At 46.1% G+C, this 19,094-nt stretch overlaps 2 protein-coding genes and 1 long non-coding RNA gene across 4 annotated transcripts in view; 1 reads left to right on the top strand and 2 right to left on the bottom strand.

The window, feature by feature from the left end:
* The window catches only part of nav2a (neuron navigator 2a), a 198,131-nt gene extending 197,922 nt beyond the window's left edge, over window positions 1-209 (bottom strand). Inside the window, exon 1 of the mRNA XM_034615021.1 lies at window positions 158-209. The gene's annotated coding sequence lies outside the window, so the exon portion shown is untranslated. The remainder of the gene's footprint in view (window positions 1-157) is intronic.
* A 3,201-nt stretch (window positions 210-3,410) lies between these two features.
* On the top strand, window positions 3,411-11,077 carry LOC117779363 (transcription factor E2F8-like). 2 transcript variants are annotated; one of them, XM_034615492.1, is made up of 13 exons: window positions 3,411-3,740; window positions 5,093-5,353; window positions 5,456-5,609; window positions 5,727-6,017; window positions 6,360-6,521; window positions 6,613-6,750; window positions 6,869-7,078; window positions 7,162-7,246; window positions 7,776-8,271; window positions 8,390-8,656; window positions 8,765-8,897; window positions 9,267-9,589; window positions 10,310-11,077. In XM_034615492.1, the coding sequence occupies exons 2-13, from the start codon at window positions 5,183-5,185 to the stop codon at window positions 10,475-10,477; spliced, it is 2,598 nt and encodes an 865-aa protein (XP_034471383.1). In that variant the 5' UTR covers window positions 3,411-3,740; window positions 5,093-5,182; the 3' UTR covers window positions 10,478-11,077. The 2 variants fall into 2 exon arrangements, with proteins under 2 accessions (XP_034471383.1, XP_034471392.1); XM_034615501.1 differs by lacking the exon at window positions 3,411-3,740 and adding an exon at window positions 4,298-4,488.
* Window positions 11,078-11,529: 452 nt separating this feature from the next.
* On the bottom strand, window positions 11,530-15,775 carry LOC117752766. Its single transcript, XR_004612135.1, has 2 exons — window positions 15,616-15,775; window positions 11,530-12,047 (listed from the first exon to the last, which is right to left on the bottom strand). It is a non-coding gene; the product is annotated as an uncharacterized LOC117752766 (long non-coding RNA).
* Window positions 15,776-19,094: the final 3,319 nt, after the last annotated feature.

Here is a 19,094-nt window from a genome sequence, read left to right as displayed (position 1 = left end):
GCAGCAGCATCTCTGCGGGAGAATGTGCGAGAACTCCGCGAGCTGCAGCCCCCGAGCTTCTCTGGAAACTGTGCGGAAAGCTCTGGATCCGCGGGCAGCCAACGCACCGGGAGCAGGTAGAGGAACAGAAGTTTGTGTGGTAAGAAAAGATGCTCACCCCGCACTGCTCCGTGTCTGTCGGTGGAGGTGATGCTCCCTGTCTGTCTGTCCTCCCCTCCTGTCTGTCCTCCCTCCTCTCCTCCTGTCTGTCTCTCTCCTCCGGCTGCTGAGCAGAGCGGCCAGCTGCTGCCTTCACGGACTGTCGGAAAAAGACACACACTTTCAGAAAACACTGGCGTTCACGGTTTTCTTTTGCAGCACAAACTATTTCCTCTTTTAATCGCGTCAAATGTGCTTTCAAGCTAATTGTGTTTTGTTTTGTTTTGTATAATGCTCACATGCACATTGGTTGGTCTTCCTGGGATACACACAAAGCGTAAAACATGACATCACTTAAAATAAATACATAAAAGCCTTTAAAATGTTAATGATTCTAAACTAAGGGGAATATTTGCTGGATCTGACCATTCATGGAAGCACAGATACAAACTTATAGGTCAAAAAATTGGTGGAAAACTCTCAGGTCGTTGATCTCTAGTAAAACTTATATATTATTATTTCTTATGCTGAATTGATTTTGTATTAATCAGCAGACCGGAGCTGCAGCAGTGTGGATCTCCTTTCAGTGGTTCATGGTTGTTTTGGTCGTGTTTTTAAACTCAAAACAGAAAATTTGTGTCATGGCTTTGAAAAAACTTAGTGCGTGATGGACATGTATCTCCACCACAGACCATCGAAAGAAGTATTTAAGTTTATTCTTCTGGCCAAAACAGACATATTCACCATGGTCACTCATTGTTTCATGATATGCAGACAAACTGGGTCCATTTCTAATCTGTACCCACCCAGCTGGAGCGGGTGGTCAAATTGACGAGCAGTACCTGAAGGCAGCATCAGGGTCCTCATTCTCACACCCGTAACATTACGTCACTGGATGCTTCGAGCTCGAGTGTTTTCTCCCAACATCCTTGAAGGTGCCCGTCGGTTTCCATGGTGATTACCAGTGAGGAGGACTGTAGCGCCACCTAGCGTCACGACAGAGACACGTCAGCGACCACTTAAATGAAATATGTTATCTTGAGGAAAACCTGCAAGAAGAGACATTTCGATAAGTCGTAGGTTCTGTATGCAATAAGTGAATTTGGGTTTTATTTTTAAGTTTTGTTCTTTCTGTGTGTTCTCTTTGTCTTTCTTGTTGTTATCTACAATACCAGAAGATGGTATGATGTATGTTTTTGAAAAGCATGGCTGTGATGTAATCCCCAACAGGAACGGGCCACATGCAGAAATGTATTTAATTGGACTTTATTCAAATGCAAAAACCTGGTGTGATTTATTGAAATGACATGAGCAGTAATGAGGTCCTGCACTGTGGTTTATTGAAAACAGTCTTTCTCTGCAACTCAGTACTCGACATTTAAAAATGAGACTGGGCCTGAATTTACGACGCTGTGGGCAGCTTGAGCAGATCAGGGGGGTTTAGGGTGAACATTAGCTGCTGCACCTCCACCTCACACACCGACAGCTCCCGGTGAATTATGTATGTGCCCTGTCACCGGTGAACACAAAAGGCTATTTGTACATGGCGGCTACATTATTTACCCAGAAACCACTTCTGTGCTGGAATAATAGCTCAGCCTGCACGGCCCCGGCGCCAAACAGGATTTTGACACAGGCTCCATCTACAGAGCAGGACAAAAATATAATTAATAATGCAAGACCTGCATTATTTGATATTTCAGTGGTGCGAGTTCCCAATTCATCAAGTTACCAAAGTCCAGTGACGTTCTGATAACCAGTTTAACCGTTTAAGGACCATGAGGTAAATGATCATATTACCTGGACAGTTGTTTCCCGTGAGCAGCCAAACATCTCTCCCTGATAATGAAATCACGTAAAACCTGAGTTTACTGCAAACCGTGCAAATGCTTCCATCAAACAATTATGTAAATTTGGTTATTTACTGTGGTGTGGTTACCGTGTGCATCTGTGCATCTGTGCATGTGATGCACGATTCACAGCTGTTTTCAACCGAACAGCCAGATATTTGTTTCCCAGCACGTTTTCCTCTGCAGCTAAATGAGCCCAGAGCATGTTTCACTCTGTTTTACTGCAAATAGACAGACAGGCTTGTAAAAATCCAACCGGCCGGAAACATCTTCACATTTTGCATAAATTCTTAAAGGATTTTGTCGGGAAAGAAAAGATCATAGGAAGTAAATGAAGTTCTGTACATCAACACATCTGGTTGCCGAACACAAGAAATGTAATATGATATAAATAAGATAGAAATCTGATGGCAACAAATACCACAGATGATTTTTAAATAATTTCTCACCTTGCATTGATGGAATGTATTCCATAAATACATTCACCTAAGTACTGTAGAAGTATAAAAACAAGGTGAAGCATCATATTGGATTCAGATAAACTGGTTAAGACACATTTTGGGAGGACGACTGGGGATTTTGTCTGTTTTAATATTAATCTAATCTGTTGATGTCACTTATTCTGAGGTTTGAAGAATTAAAGACATAATCACTTCTTAAAACATGTCATTTTTTAAATCCTTTTGATTATCTTACATCACTTCATTGTCAACTATTCTGTTCTATTACTGGTAAACGCTTTGTATTTATAAAGAGCTTTTCTAGTCTCGATGACCATACAAAGCACTTTTCCCCTTTCAGGGTCTTGAGCAAGGACCAACGACCTTCTGGTTAGTGGACGACCCTCTTTACCTCCTGAACCACAACCACAGCCGCCCTGTTATTATTATTATGGATTTAATGGGGGTTTTTTTGTATTATGGGCCAGAGCAACCTCCTCTCTGCTCAGGTGACTGAGGTCTTCTGGAGTGAGGCCATTTTGTGACCCCCCGCAGTGGCCTCGGTTGACAGTGATAACTTTGTTTGTACAGTACGGTGAGCGAGAGAGCTCAATGCACTGCGAACTCACAGAGCATTGAACTACAGCCAGGTTCATCACTTGTTTGCGGTCCCCTGGAAACATTCCCGTTGTCGTTTTCCCAAATTGCAGCGTGTTTCTGTATCTGCAGGTGTTGATGGAGCTGCTTTCTTAATTTTCACACCTCATTTTTCTACTTGCATGAGATGTCTTCATTGGAAGTGCGTTGACCACCAGTGTCGTGCAGGACTTTCTCAAAACAAATAACAAGGTGCACGTGCAATCTAATATGATTTCCAGACATTTGTATTTCTCCTTTGTGTTGGAATCACTCACATGTCTGTGCATGCATGTGTTTGAAATGTGCAGTGTGAACCTGAAGCTCACTCCACCACTGTGATGTCAGCCTGGAGGAGGAGGAGGAGGACATGGCGGAAGTGCAGGGGCTAGTGTTTGGTGACGTTGGCAGCATGCTTACACTGGGCGGGGCTAAACTCTGCTGGACACACACACCAGGATCAAACTTTGCTCCTCTGCTGTAAACTTTGACCAACACCGGGATGAAAACACAGAAACCTGGGAGCTGCGGACACATTTGACTGTTTCCCCTTTGGAGTTTTATCCTCGTTTGGAACCCGGAAGTTTGAGATCTCGTGTTTTCAAACCTCACATCTGGAACAGACTGTGACGATGAGGGGGTTCTTCTGAGCAAGAGGTCGTTCTGCGGATTTTCGGTAAGTGTGGGAAACATCTGAGAAGCGTTGCTATTCTCTGTAAGGGGATAAAAAAGTTTGGCTCGATTTAAATCTGCGGTTTCGGTGTCGCGGGGGGTTACCGCCTCCTGGATTCACGTACAGGCGGCGTAACCTTAACGTAACTCTTCGCCGTGTGTTTGACTCTGTTGGATTTAAACCGCGGCCGCTCGGGAAGTTACCGGATCGTCCGGGTTTTTTTACTGATTTAACGGGTTTTCCTCTCTGAACCAAACCGGACGCCGGGCGCTCGTCTCCGGCTCCGTCCCCACAAACATGAGCCCAAACTACTCCCGCGACACCCGACACACTTCATCACGTTGTCCGTGTCGCCGTCACGTTAACGGCGGATCACACATCAACGAGTACAAAAAGGCTTAACGTGGATCCGCCGGCGTTTCCGTAAAACACGTTCCGCGCCAAGGATTTTTCAAAAACATTTCACCTGCGCGGGACAGCCTTCGCTTCCGGTACGCCGCCTCGTGCCGCGCTCCCATTGGCCGCCTCTTACGGGGAAAAGGGCGGGACCGCTGCGGGGATTCGACGGATCGCACGTCAGTTACCGCCAACACGGATGAGGCGTTTTTAATGAGATTTAAACCGATGTATTTAATTTATTGATCCTCGTTATCGCGCAGAACGGGAAGGTGATTTAATCTCCGCGTTTTTATCTGACGCGATGTCGTCACGCCGGGTGTAGAACAGACCAACGCGTTTCGTCCTGAAAGCGGTAAAACTGAAATAATAATGTTTATTCACCTAAAGTCTCGTGTTTCAATTAACTGACTAACTGGAATAATGCAGGACAAACTCCCGTTGAGTTGGTGTTATAGTTTGTAGAGTAGAGTTCGTGGTAGCTAGGGTGAACTAAGTCATTATTGTTGTTGTTGTGAGATTTTATTAACTGAAAATGCATTGATTATTAGAGAGAAATTGTCATACTTGTTAGAAAATGATTGATTGAGTTTCTTTTAAAGTTAGTTAGCTAGTGTTCAGTAAAGTTAGGGTAAGTTGCTTTTTGTTCTCTTTACTTTACTCTAAACAGGACTTTTGTTTTTATTCCTCTCTGTGGAGCACTTGCATTTTTCACGATTTAAATATTTTATACACTGAAATCAGTTGATTATTAAAGAGGATAGTGTCCCAACCTTTAGCTGAATGTATCTCTAATTAATATGAACCTTTCTGAAATACCCATGCTAAGGTGGAAAATGTCAAAACAGCAAAACATCTCAAAATCTAATCAAAAAATTTTTTATTCTAAGGGTGAAATACCCGTGTTGGATTGATTTAAATCGTATCTAACTCATTCACTCTCTCTTTCTCCTGACCAGGACGATGGCTTTGTAAAACCTCAGGTTCCTGTAAATACCTCGAAGAGATCATCTGACACGCGTGCGGTGTCGGAGGAGAACCAGCGAACCATGGGTCCCCTCGCTACGCCTAAGAAAGGACGGGAGGGAGGTTCTGTTGATCCATGGACGCCGACCTCCAACCTTAAAATGCTCATCAGTGCTGCTAGTCCTGACATGAGGAACCGAGAGAAGGAGCTGTGCATGGACCCTGACGGACGGGAAGGTCTCGACTCTGCACAGGTATTAAAATACGTCCGAGAATTAACACGTGACAGATTCTCTCTGTTGAGACAAGCTGTTCAAATATTCATTTTCCTGCTCTTGTCCGTGTTATTTTTGCAGGACGCTGAAAACGGAGAAGAGTCTGAGAGAATGATCAGCAGAAAAGAAAAGAGTTTGGGTTTGCTCTGTCACAAGTTCCTCGCCCGCTACCCAGATTACCCAAACCCCGCCGTCAACAACGACATCTGTCTGGACGACGTGGCCACTGAGCTCAGTACGTCCTCTCTGTCTTTGTCTTTAGCTTAAGCTTTCTTTTACATCAGTAACTTATGTTGTGCTAGTTTGTTCCTAGAGTTGATTCAATGTCTTTTCCCTTTTTTTGTCCGTACAGGTGTGGAGCGCCGGCGCATCTACGACATCATGAACGTGCTGGAGAGCCTGCACATGGTGAGCCGCTCGGCCAAGAACCGCTACACGTGGCACGGCCGCTCCAAGCTGGCCCAGACCCTGGCCATTCTGAAGCAGGTGGGCGAGGAGCAGCGGTACGGTCAGCAGATGCAGCAGATCCGGCAGCGTCTCCTGGAAGAGAAGGAGAACGAGGAGCTGGTGGAGCTGGAGAGCAGCGAGCAGGGCCAGAAGGAGCTCTTCTTCGTGGAGCTTCCGGGCGTGGAGTTCAAAGCAGGTGAGAAGCTGGAGAGTCTTCGGTCCACTTCCTCTGGCTGTCCATACATCAATCAGAGCGCGGTTAGCTGTGGTTTTGCTGGGGTAATGAATATCCTTGAAAAAGATGTTGGAGGGTGTTGAAAATGAATATTGCTTAATTGCTGCAGAGATCACGTGATCATGTTCACGGTCGTCAGCTCTTATCACCACAAACTCTCCGTCTGACGTCCCTGTGAATACACCACACACAACGTTTGTCTTAGAATTAAACATCCAAGAGACAATGACAAGAACCTGCTACCTGAGTGATTCATATTTAAACAAATCGTCCTCTTCCTGTCTCGCTGTTTGTCCCGTCCAGCCTCTGTCAACAGCCGGAAGGACAAATCTCTGCGGGTGATGAGCCAGAAGTTTGTCATGCTCTTCCTGGTGTCTTATCCTCGCGTGGTCAGCCTGGACGTGGCTGCGAAGATCCTGATCGGAGAGGACCAGGGCGCCGATCAAGACAAGAACAAGTTCAAGAGTGAGCACAGAGTCTGACGGACAAAAAGTGTTTTCCTCTCTGTCTCTGTGTTGACATCAAATCATTTCACTGTTTGCTTATGTGTTTGCAGCCAAAGTGCGGCGGCTCTATGATATAGCTAACGTGCTGCGGAGCCTGAAGCTCATCGAGAAAGTGCACGTGACAGAAGAGCGGGGGAGGAAACCCGCCTTCGAATGGGTCGGCCCCGTAGAATTCCCACAAGTCAAAGGTATCGCCAGACCTCGTTTCTTATTTGCTATTTTTCAATGTTGGTTCAGCGTTTACAGTAAGTTTGTGATATGTGAACACATATTCTATAGGCAACAAACGTTCAATTCTTGTTTCAGACTTGGGGAGCTCCACGATTGAATGTCCAAGCAGGAAGAAAAATGTTCTGGAATCACGTGCGTCTGTGGACAACTGTGCCAAAAAACTCTTTTCCTCACCGGGGGCTAAACGCAGTTTCACCCGGCACCCCTCCCTCATAAAGCTGGTAAAGAGCATCCAGGACGACCGGCGCAAGATCAACTCGGCGCCCAGCAGTCCTGTCAAGACCAGTGAGTAGAGTCCAGATCTGCAGGTCCCTGTTTTGTAGGTTTGTTAATGGTGTGATGACACATGCATCTTCTCTTGTCTTAAGGTGATTCATCAAACAGCGACATCCCGAACAAGATGGCTCAACTTGCCGCCATCTGTAAAATCCAGCTCGACCAGGAGTCAACTGTGTAAGTTTGGTCCCATTTAGATTTGTATTCAGCCTGAACTGTTGAGTTCTTGTAATCAAATCTGGCTCAGTTATACATGAGGGAATTTGGTGCAGAGGAAAGTCAACCAGAAAGTGTGAAATTAATATGGATCTCGCCATGTTGAAGGAAGTGGGGAAAGTATTTCTGGACACGCCAATTCATCCAGATTTGCTCTGGCAATTTAATTGGTTCTTATTTTGGGTCATATTTTGGAATATCACGGAAATCGGTTCAATGGTTTTTGAGTAATCGTGCTCATGTGTTCATACTGTGAGTAGAAATCTGTTTCTCTTTCTAACTGCTTCTGTTTACATTGACTTTATTTTTACATCCCTTTATTTGTTTGTCATATTTTCCTTTAAAACAGAAAAGAGAGAACAGTAATGGATGATTTACAGCTTTGATAGAGAAAAAGAGAAGCAACTAAAGGTTCAGCTCTGATTTAGTATTTTACAATGAAATCATTGCAGATTTCTGGATTATTAAATGAGTTTTGCTTCTGTTCCAGGTCTGGAGGTAAAAACCTTAAAGCTGCTGCTGCTGAGTCGGACGCAGCCGCTGCGAGACTCCAGCCGACCTCCTCTCATTCAATGGAACCGCCTCAGGCACCGTTATGGACTTCAACCCAGGAGCCTGGAGTCAACACTACACTCCACCTAACCCCCCACCCCCCACTGTCACTGCAGTCCGCAGGCGCCGTCGCTTACATCCCCACACAGTGTTCGCCCCTGATCCCCGTCCTGTTTCCCCAGCAGCGGGGGAGCGGGCCCTACGCTGTGTATCTACAACCGTCTTCCCTCAGGCCAAACCCTCTGGCCAGGCCGCAGCCGACCAGCCTCGCCGTGCGCTCTATGACCTTTGAGGATAAAAGCGGACAAAGCCCGAATGCGCCGTCTACCAGCAAGACGTCAGACGCCAGCCCCACGGCGCTCAAACGGCTGCATCCAGATTCAGCTGTGGAGAGCAGCCCGTCCAAAGCCAAGAGGGCCGACCCAAACTTTAAGGTGAGAAATAAAAGAAGTGGCCACAATGTATGAAACCCACAACAACAGGGCAACACGAAATGCATTCTGGGACATTTACGTCCAGAAAAGTCACCCCCCAGTATTCTGCCCCCTGTAGGACACCTCTCCGAAGCTGTGTGAGATCCTGCAGGCCCGTCTGAAAGCCCGTCGTGGCGACCAGCTGTCCAGCCGGCCCTCGCCCCGCGTCCTCCACCTGGACCCGGAGTTTGTCAACACCCCCACTGGTGCTGGGTCCAATCAGACGCTAGAACAGAGCTTGGAGACCCTCCTGGACACAGAGGACAAGACTGTCAACTCTGACAGCGAGACGGGATTGACCCCGGTCAGAGCTGTGCCCCTCACACCCGGACAACTCCACACCGAGGTAAATAATGAACGATGCTTTCTGTGCTAAGTGTTATTCCAGGAAGGATTTTAAAAGCCTTCACGTGTTTTAGCTGCATACGAGACATTTGTTTTTCTGCCCATCCAGACTTTAGTACCGGCCGGATACCTGATCCCGATCTCCCAGCAGTCCCTCATCAGCTACAAGGAAAGTAAAGCTTCAGGGGGAGAAAGCCACAAGACCTCAACCCCCACGTACATTTACCAAACACCAACCGCAGGTAAATACCACAGAGAATCTGACGTCTGTTCATGTTTCACTATACTATGCTTTGTTATAGTCCGATCAACACTGGAAACTGTTCATCGTCATCACTCCAGTTAAATTGAACTGATTTAACTATTGAAATTAATCACTTTTCAGATGATGATAGAATTGATTTGTCTGATCAATGGTAGAATATCAAAAATATACAATGTACAGAAAAATACCAAAGTCAAATTTAAGACCAGAGTCTGTTTTTAACGTCTTAAAGAGCTAATTTATCGTCAAAATGATGAATGGAATCATATTTTCAGAACGAACAATAATTCGACGTCAAACGTCATCAGAAGAGCTCAGACAGTTTTTTAAATTTTGTTGTCCACAGGCTCCAGACCTGCCTCGGTCCAGGAGATGACACCCACCAGCCTTCGCCTCCACCGACCCGCTGCTGCCGACTCTCCGCGCCCCTCGCAGCAGGCTCACCACCTCCACAGCCCCAGTCCGGCCATCCTCAACTTCACCCTGCAGAACCTGGGCCTGATCTCCAGCCCAGGAAACGCCTTCGCTGCCCCTCAGACTCCAGAGCGTTGCAACTCCCTGTCCAGCCCCCTGTCAGCCCCGCTGTCTCTGCAGCAGAGAGGCATGGTCTTCATCAAACCCGTGTCCCCTGTGCCTGCACACCCAGTGACGCTGTTCAGTGTACAACAGGTGAAAATACACTCTTCTGTGTTCTGACTCACTAACTAACTTGATTGTTTTTAACTCTTTGGGTGGAATGGGGTACTTAAATGTTGCTTTTCGAGTTTTGTGAGTCGCGACCCACTGGTAAAGTCAGATTGGTGCACGACTGAGCCGCCAGGTCGCTGCTGTGTGGCCAGAACGCCCCCTGACCTGACTCTGGACCTGCTGAATTACAAATTAAGTTGTTAATACATCACAGAAACAGACTTTGATTCTCACAAACACTCAATAACTATTCAATCTTATTACTGGTACTGACAATTCAATACAAAAACAATTCCCAGTACAAAATGTCATTTGAATTTGTAAAGAAATGATCTCACGACCCCCAGGTTGAGACTCACTGGTATAATATCATCAGCTTTGTTCAGTCTGAGGAAGTCCGTCATGTAATTTAACTATAGGGGTATACTTATATACTATATCCTTTATATTTGTATAAGATACAGGGTTTTTAATGTCTGTCCAAAGTGCCCAGACTTTAGGGAAGTGCAAAACAAAAAATGTAGTGCTTGAAAAATATCAATAAATGGTCAAATTGATTGTAACGCTTGACAAAAAGATATTGGCGGGAGGATGTATTGAAATTGAACTGCTTTTCATTCTTTATTTTCATTTCCATTGACTTATTTATCATAACCGTGAATCATGAGCCGTCCCACTAACTGAACTCTGTCCGTTGTCCAGCCCCTGATGACCACCCCCAAAGGGGCCGCGCTCCCCCAGCACAGCTTCTTCCACACGCCGGTCCCCCTCTCGCCTCTGGCCGCCATGGTGACCACAGCTGGACACGCGGCCTCCCAAACCGTTTACATCCCTCAGAGGAAGCTGGACGTGGCGTCCGAGGAGTCGTGAAGGGAAACGCTCCGGTGTCTGTGTTGATTACGTGTGTGACTGCTGCGTCTGTGTGGTGGTCGGTTGGTGTTTCTGATGTTATTTGGTTTGTTTAGCGTGTTACAGTATTCTCTACCTCTGAGTATTTCACAGCGGCCTTGGTTCTTATCACAGTCGGCTCTAAAAATAGCTGCCGGACTGGGAGTGTGATTTCAAACCAACTTCACCAGCAACACTCATTGTGATGGGGGGGGTTCATAAACTAATGGAACAGAATTATAATTTTTGTTTTATTTTTTGTTGTATCAAATTTTTCTTCAAATTACCACAAGTAGTAAAAGTAAAAAGTATAAATAGCGCCACACGCAGCTCGGACGGATGTTTTGAACTGAAGAGACGAGTTTGATTGACTGATCATTTTAATAAGATGACTTTACTCTTGCACATATGTACATGTTAACTGTTGCCCCCTTTTTTAAAAAATGGAATTGTCAAGAATGTGTGAATACTTGAGACTAATCAAACGATTTGATGAGTTTAATTTATAAGCAAATGACAAATTGTTTTTGATGTCCTGCGAAATGTAAAATGCTGAATAAATTTGAATCTGTGTTTTTCTAAGAACGTCACACGCCATGTCTGGTTTTTCTTTTCTCCTCCAGAGGAATTTCTCCATATGCTGCATATCCAGTGAGCCTGATTTAAGTTTTTTTGCTCTAGTTTAGTTTAATTCATATATATTTGCCTTCTTCTAAATTAAATTTCATTTCTATATTTGGTATTTTTACACCAAGTATCTCCAAAGCTCTCCTCAGTTCTCTGATGAAGTTTCTCCCATTCAAACTGTTTTCTTCCCTTATAATTAAAATGATTTCTCATTTCCTCTCACCTCATTCTTCCTCTTTGAATAAATCAGAAACATGTTTCCTGATTCAGACGACTTAGTTCAGTCATCTCCATCATTTAACTGCAAATTAACTATTTCTACAATATAATATGAACGTGCCTGAATCCTTTAGAGTCCTCGGCTACTGCAGCTAGTTTTAAATACGTTAAATTTAGTTTCACCTTGCTGATGTTTGGTATCTTTTTTATTTCAGAAAATACATTTTTCAACATATTAGACCCAAAAAACACACAAGACAAATCAGGTAAAGACTCCAGAGGTTTTAAATGACTTCAAAACAGATTTAGAAAAGTGTTGATCTGCAGTCATGTCGTCGTGTTTGTGTTCAGAATATGTGAGTGAATAAAAGAGTGGAGGAGGTGGAGGAGCGTGAGTGTGTCTGCAGACACTGAGTCAAAGGACAGAGCAGCAGCAGATCCACTGATGATGCTGTGTCACATCCACAGGAACACACAGGGAGGATGGTGGACTGGACACTGTGTGACAGCTGATCTCAGAGCAGCTCAACTCCTCTGATTCCTCTGGAGCTCTGTCTCCACTCTGCCTCCCAGCAACAAGGCCCAGTCAGAGCCGCTCTACACACAAGCTGCTGCTGCTTCAGCCTCTGGATCCTCAGGACACAGCTCAGCCTCCGTCCACACACACTGTCCTCTTCACACTCACCTCCACATAGATCCCTCCCAACTGTTGAGAGAAGAAGACATCAGTGTTTCCAGAGACTCACTTCATCAGCTGTGAGTCAGTGATGCAGCACATCCAGTAGAAAGAGCAGCAGGGACTTCAGTCCTGTTCAGAGGTGGAGCAGCTTCCTCTCTGCTTCATGTTCACGTGTTGGAATGAACACGCTAAGAGCTAAGTGTGTTTCCTCTGCATGTCAAAGTGCAGAGTGGACACCTGAGAGGTGGATTTACTGCTGTTACAGGTGAAGCCATGTTTCACTGTGTGAGCACGTGCACATAAAAGGGGCGGGGTTTACTGCGTATGACCAATCACAGACATGGACAGTTTGACTGACAGCAGAGCCTCATATTTCACGGGGATCAAACTGTTCTATAATAAAAATCAGAGGAGAACAAACACATGATCCAGAATAAAAGAAACTCAGTTACAGCTGCTAAATGCAGGAAGAACAGCTGGTAAAACATCTGGGATTGTGTCAATGTGTAAGTTACAGCGCCCCCTGGTGGCATTTGGTAAAGATATATTACGTGACCACGATATAATAACGTGTGTGAACGAGATAAATAACTCGAGGCCACGAGATCTGAATCTGTTGTTTACTAACAAGACGAGTGGAAGAGAAGAAGTTTCTTGATGAGAAACGTTTGAATCCCAGGATGTGACACACAGTGTCTCACTGTCTCTGAGGACACACACTGTCTCTGAGGACACACACTGTCTCACTGTCTCTGAGGACACACACTGTCTCACTGTCTCTGAGGACACACACTGTCTCACTGACTCTGAGGACAGACACTGACTCACTGACTCTGAGGACACACACTGACTCTGAGGACACACACTGTCTCACTGACTCTGAGGACACACACTGACTCTGAGGACACACACTGTCTCACTGACTCTGAGGACACACACTGACTCACTGACTCTGAGGACACACACTGACTCTGAGGACACACACTGTCTCACTGTCTCTGAGGACACTCACTGTCTCACTATCTCTGAGGACACACACTGTCTTACTGTCTCTGAGGACACACACTGACTCTGAGGACACACACTGTCTCACTGACTCTGAGGACACACACTGTCCACTGTCTCTGAGGACACACACTGTCTCACTGTCTCTGAGGACACACACTGACTCTGAGGACACACATTGTCTCTGAGGACACACACTGACTCTGAGGACACACACTGTCTCAGAGGACACTCACTGTCTCACTGTCTCTGAGGACACACACTGACTCTGAGGACACACACAGTCCCACTGACTCTGAGGACACACACTGTCTCTGAGGACACACACCGTCTCCCTGACTGACGACACACACTGACTCTGAGGACACACACTGTCTCACTGTCTCTGAGGACATACATTGTCTCACTGACTCTGACGACACACACTGTCTCTGAGGACACTCACTGACTCTGAGGACACACACACTGACTCTGAGGACACACTGTCTCACTGACTCTGAGGACACACACTGTCCACTGACTCTGAGGACACACACTGTCCACTGTCTCTGAGGACACACACTGACTCTGAGGACACACACTGTCTCACTGTCTCTGAGGACACACACTGACTCTGAGGACACACACGGTCTCTGAGGACACACAATGTGTCACTGTCTCTGAGGACACACACTGTCTCACTGACTCTGAGGACACACACTGACTATGAGGACACACATTGTCTCTGAGGACACACACTGACTCTGAGGACACACACTTACTCTGAGGACACACACTGTCTCACTGTCTCTGAGGACACACACTGACTCTGAGGACACACACTGTCCCACTGACTCTGAGGACACACACTGTCTCTGAGGACACACACCGTCTCCCTGACTGAGGACACACACTGACTCTGAAGAAAACACACTGACTCTGACGACACACACTGACTCTGAGGACACACACTGTCTCACTGTCTCTGAGGACACACACTGACTCTGAGGACACACACGGTCTCTGAGGACACACAATGTGTCACTGTCTCTGAGGACACACACTGTCTCACTGACTCTGAGGACACACACTGACTCTGATGACACACATTGAGTCTAAGGACACACACTGACTCTGAGGACACACACTTACTCTGAGGACACACACTGTCTCTGAGGACACTCACTGTCTCACTGTCTCTGAGGACACACACTGACTCTGAGGACACACACTGTCCCACTGACTCTGAGGACACACACTGTCTCTGAGGACACACACCGTCTCCCTGACTGAGGACACACACTGACTCTGAAGAAAACACACTGACTCTGACGACACACACTGACTCTGAGGACACACACTGTCTCACTGTCTCTGAGGACACACATTGTCTCACTGACTCTGACGACACACACTGTCTCTGAGGACACTCACTGACTCTGAGGACACACACACTGACTCTGAGGACACACTGTCTCACTGTCTTTGAGGACACACACTGTCTCTGAGGACACTCACTGACTCTGAGGACACACACTGACTCTGAGAACACACACTGACTCTGAGGACACACACTGACTCTGAGGACACACACTGTCTCTGAGGACACACACTGTCTCACTGTCTCTGAGGACACACTGTCACACTGACTCTGAGGACACACACTGTTTCACTGACTCTGAGGACACACACTGACTCTGAGAACACACACTGACTCTGAGGACACACACTGACTCTGAGGACACACACTGTCTCTGAGGACACACACTGTCTCACTGTCTCTGAGGACACACTGTCACACTGACTCTGAGGACACACACTGTCTCACTGACTCTGAGGACACACACTGACTCTGAGGACACACACTGACTCTGAGGACACACACTGTCTCTGAGGACACACACTGTCTCACTGTCTCTGAGGACACACTGTCACACTGACTCTGAGGACACACACTGTCTCACTGACTCTGAGGACACACACTGACTCTGAGGACACTCACTGACTCTGAGGACACACACTGTCTCACTGTCTCTGAGGACACACACTGTCTCACTGACTCTGAGGACACACTGACTCTGAGGACACACACTGACTCTGAGGACACACACACTGACTCTGAGGACACACACTGACACTGAGGACACACACTGACTCTGAGGACACACTGGACCTATCTTCAGGAAGCTGACTGAGTGCATCTGGTGTTTTGGTGATAGGATGAGTCTGGAGAGATTGAGATGTTCTGGGTGAGTTAGAGATCAACTGAACCAACCAGACGTTGATTTAAACTTCCCTTATCCGTCCCTTTAAGGAGAGTGTGCACCACACAACAGTGGAGAGTCACTGTGGTCAGTGGGCGGAGCTTTGATACAGGTTGATCTCCAACTTAACCTGGAGCAGGTTAGCCGTTCATCAGAAGTTACCATGGTGATTTACCTCGTTAAGAAGTGAACGAGCTTCGTAGGACTGAAAAAACTAAACCTGAAGTTAACCTGATAACCACAAATCCTGCTTGGTAGCACAGACCCTGGATCTGTACTGTGATACTGACTGTGTTTAGTAAAATACTGATGAAAGCAGCGTGGACTGACTCCAACCATCTACTGACCTCACAATCTGCAGTCGACAGCCTGAACTCTGCTGTAGATCAAGCAGCTCCTTCACTCCTGAGTCCTGCAGGTCGTTTCCTCTCAGATTCAGTTCTCTCAGATGAGAGGGGTTTGACCTCAGAGCTGAAGCCAGAGAAGAACAGCTGATCTCTGACAGTCTGCAGCTCTCCAACCTGGATTGATAATAACAATAATAAACTTTATTCATATAGTACTTTTTAAAAACAGAGTTTACAAAGTGCTTTGACAGCAAAGCAAGAAAGGTGAATAAAAACTTGAACCCATAAAAGCAGTAAAATGACAATAGAGATAAATGAACAAGTAAATAAAAGGTGAAAATGATAAAAACACAGTAAAAACACAACATCACATAAAAGCAAGTCTATAAAAATGGGTTTTAAGAAGTGATTTAAAAGAAGTCACTGACTCTGCCTTATCTCCTCAGGGGGCCGCTCCAAAGCCGAGGGGCCCTGATGGTAAAAGCACGGTCACGGTTTAGTTTTCAACCTGGACTTTGGAACAGCAGGATCCACCTGAGGATCTAAGGCTGCGTGCAGGAACATACGGGCTCAATAATTCTGTGATGTAGTTTGGGGTCAGATGCTTTAAAACTGATCAGTAAAATCTTAAAATCAATTCTAAAACGGACAGGGAGCCAATGGAGAGAAGCGAGGATCAGGGAGATGTGATGTTGCCGTTTAATACCAGTGAGAAGCTGCTGCGTTCTGAACTGGTTGGAGGCAGGAGAGTGACTTTTGGCTTATTCCAGAGAGGAGGGAGTTACAGTCGTCCAGTCTAGAGAAGACTTGTATAAAGTATAAAGGATTAAACTAAACTGTAAATTAAACTGAGTCCATGTGTGAAAATAAAGGACTTTGACTAAACATCCCTGTCTCTGTTTTCAGACCTGCATTGAAGTCTGAGTTAAGTTGTTCTGGACATTTTCTGGAACTTTTCCTGCAGCCTCCGAATAACGTTTCTGGGTGAGTCCATGTGAGAATAGAGCAGGTGAATGTCCAGAGGATTCACAGAGAGCGAGTGGACGTGTTGATGACACAAACACGTGACGGACGTGAAACTGGAAGAACACAAATATCTCAGGATGAAGAAGAGGAGCCGTACACGTCATGTCCGGCCTCCTGCTGCTCCACCCATTCTTCATATGTGAAGCCATGTTTTTTACAGTAGCCCAGACTGGACAAACTAAACCTTTTGAGTTTCTTTTACAACTGAAGCTACCACAGGTTCTCTGTCATGTTTGGAAGGGGGGGGGGGGCAACATGACACTTCACCATTAGATGTCACTAAATTCTACACGTTGAACCCTTTAACAATAAAACATGATGTCTGACCTCAGAGTCTCCAGTCGACAGGTTGGACTCTGTAGAAAACCACACAGCTCCTTCACTCCTGAGTCCTGCAGGTTGTTGTCACTCAGATCCAGTTCTCTCAGATGAGAGGGGTTTGACCTCAGAGCTGAAGCCAGAGAAGAACAGCTGATCTCTGACAGAATGCAGCTCTTCAACCTGGATAAAGAAATATGAATATTAGAATGTGTCCTCCTGTTGTTGTGGATCGTCATCATGTCAACACAGACTCTCAACATGCTGCTGACCTCAGTCCAGTCTGTGACCTGAAGATAAACATCAGATCAGACATGTTGGACCATTGTTTCATTTATCACCTTCTACTCTGTGTGTTTGGTCACTAAGCAGGTTTGTGTAATTAAACACTGTTTAAAGTAGGGATGGCTCCTGACAGTCACTTCCTGTTTGTTTCTATACTTATCAACTGTGCAACGTGTTTCAATAAGAATGTGTCTTATTTTGAAAACCTGAGGAGGACGAGTGCTCGGCCTCAGTCCACATGTTATTTACTGACACTTTCTTAGTGATCAGGAGCAGGTGAGTGCAGGTGAATGGAGTTGATGAGGTGGACGTGACTGACAGGCTGGGTGAGTGACAGATGACTGAGGGACAGTGAGCAGAGCAGAACTGAGACAATTTAAATAAATAATGACCGAATAAGAAAGAAAGTTGGAAAAGTGAAGAAGGATTTAAGGACCTCAGAGTCTCCAGTTGACAGTTTGGACTCTCCAGTCCAGAACACAGCAGCTTCACTCCTGAGTCCTGCAGGTCATTTTCACTCAGATCCAGTTCTCTCAGATGTGAGGGGTCTGACTTCAGAGCTGAGGCCATGACTTCACAGTGAGTCTCTGAGAGTCGACAACCACCGAGTCTGTAAGTAAAGAAAATATCAGTTAGAATAAAATCAGAAAACACAACATTCATACAAAACGTGATCATGTGACCCTCACCCTGGTAAATCCCCTTTTTGTCTCATGAACATGTTAAAGGGGACATAGCATGCCCATTTTACCACTAGTTGATATGGTTCCTTGGGGTCTTAATGAAATGTCTGTAACATACTTTGGTCAAAATACCACAAGGATCATTTAAAACAGCTCCTTTTTACCCTGTATAAAACAGCCCTCCACAGAGCGACCTGTTTTGAGTGCCTGTTCCTTTAAATGCTAATGAGCCAGCTCCCCCCTCCCCCCTCTCCCCCCATGATTTTAAACAATATAAATTACATATTTTATATGATATAAATTATCAAATATGCATCCCATACTTTGTATTCCCCTTCTGTTGTCCTGGAGTTTTAATTTCCCCAATCACATAATTAAATGTCCCCCTCTGCCCATCCACTACAAGCACACAAGCAGACAGACAGAGGTGTAAACCCGGCGGAACTACTGTAACCCGGCGTACAGTAGTGCTGAACACTGCGGAAGTCTTCCACACTGCTGGCTGTGTGGCGCTGACAGAAATTCCAGCTCACGCACGGGAGAGCGAGCGGTCGCGCCCGAGCAGCTGCTGCAGCCTCCCAGTCCCAACGATCCAGACAAATGCCACATGTGAGTGAATAGCGGGCTGACCAGCGGAGACATGCTCGTCCCGTGTGAACAGCCAGGCGGCTGCGTGCTTGGGAACGGCGCTGCGCTGCCTCGCAGCCTCGCTGCCTCCGGCGTAAACCCGGCTTGACGAGTGTGGGGGGACGGGGGGGGGGGGGGGGGGGGGGGGTGTGAGGTGGGGGGTGGGCCAAGACCATGTAGGGAGACTTCCAGTTCCTTGTTACGACACAAAACCCAGGAAGCGCAATCGAGTCGCTCAAGCATGACGTTTCTGACTTAGAGGAACTATAACAAAACGCGCAAGTGTTTTTTCCCCAGAGTTTTTGGGTTGGTAGACATGCCAGATACCCACATTAACCTGTAGAAGCACTAACAAAGTGGAATTTGCTATGTCCCCTTTAAAAACTCCTCAAGAGAATCCTTTCAGATTTGGTACAAGCGATTAGATTTCAGTGGTCAAAGGTCAAAGGTTACAGTGACCTCATATTATTGTGAATGCAACATGTCAGGAACCTAGAGGGACTGACACTGCACTGGTTGGCGGTGGCGTACAAACGCAGG

The sequence above is a fragment of the Hippoglossus hippoglossus genome, chromosome 3 (assembly GCF_009819705.1).
Source record: "Hippoglossus hippoglossus isolate fHipHip1 chromosome 3, fHipHip1.pri, whole genome shotgun sequence".
Lineage (NCBI taxonomy): Eukaryota > Metazoa > Chordata > Actinopteri > Pleuronectiformes > Pleuronectidae > Hippoglossus > Hippoglossus hippoglossus.
The sequence above is the reverse complement of the archived record's forward strand: the minus strand, read 5'-3'. Positions and strand labels throughout refer to the sequence as shown.

Bases quoted from the DNA above. Each gene is read 5' to 3' on its own strand.
- LOC117779363 (XM_034615492.1), top strand. From the start codon at position 5,183: ATGGGTCCCCTCGCTACGCCTAAGAAAGGACGGGAGGGAGGTTCTGTT. The intron at 5,610-5,726 runs GTACGTCCTCTC...TTGTCCGTACAG, and splicing joins CGACGTGGCCACTGAGCTCA to GTGTGGAGCGCCGGCGCATC. The intron at 7,079-7,161 runs GTGAGTAGAGTC...TCTTGTCTTAAG, and splicing joins CAGCAGTCCTGTCAAGACCA to GTGATTCATCAAACAGCGAC.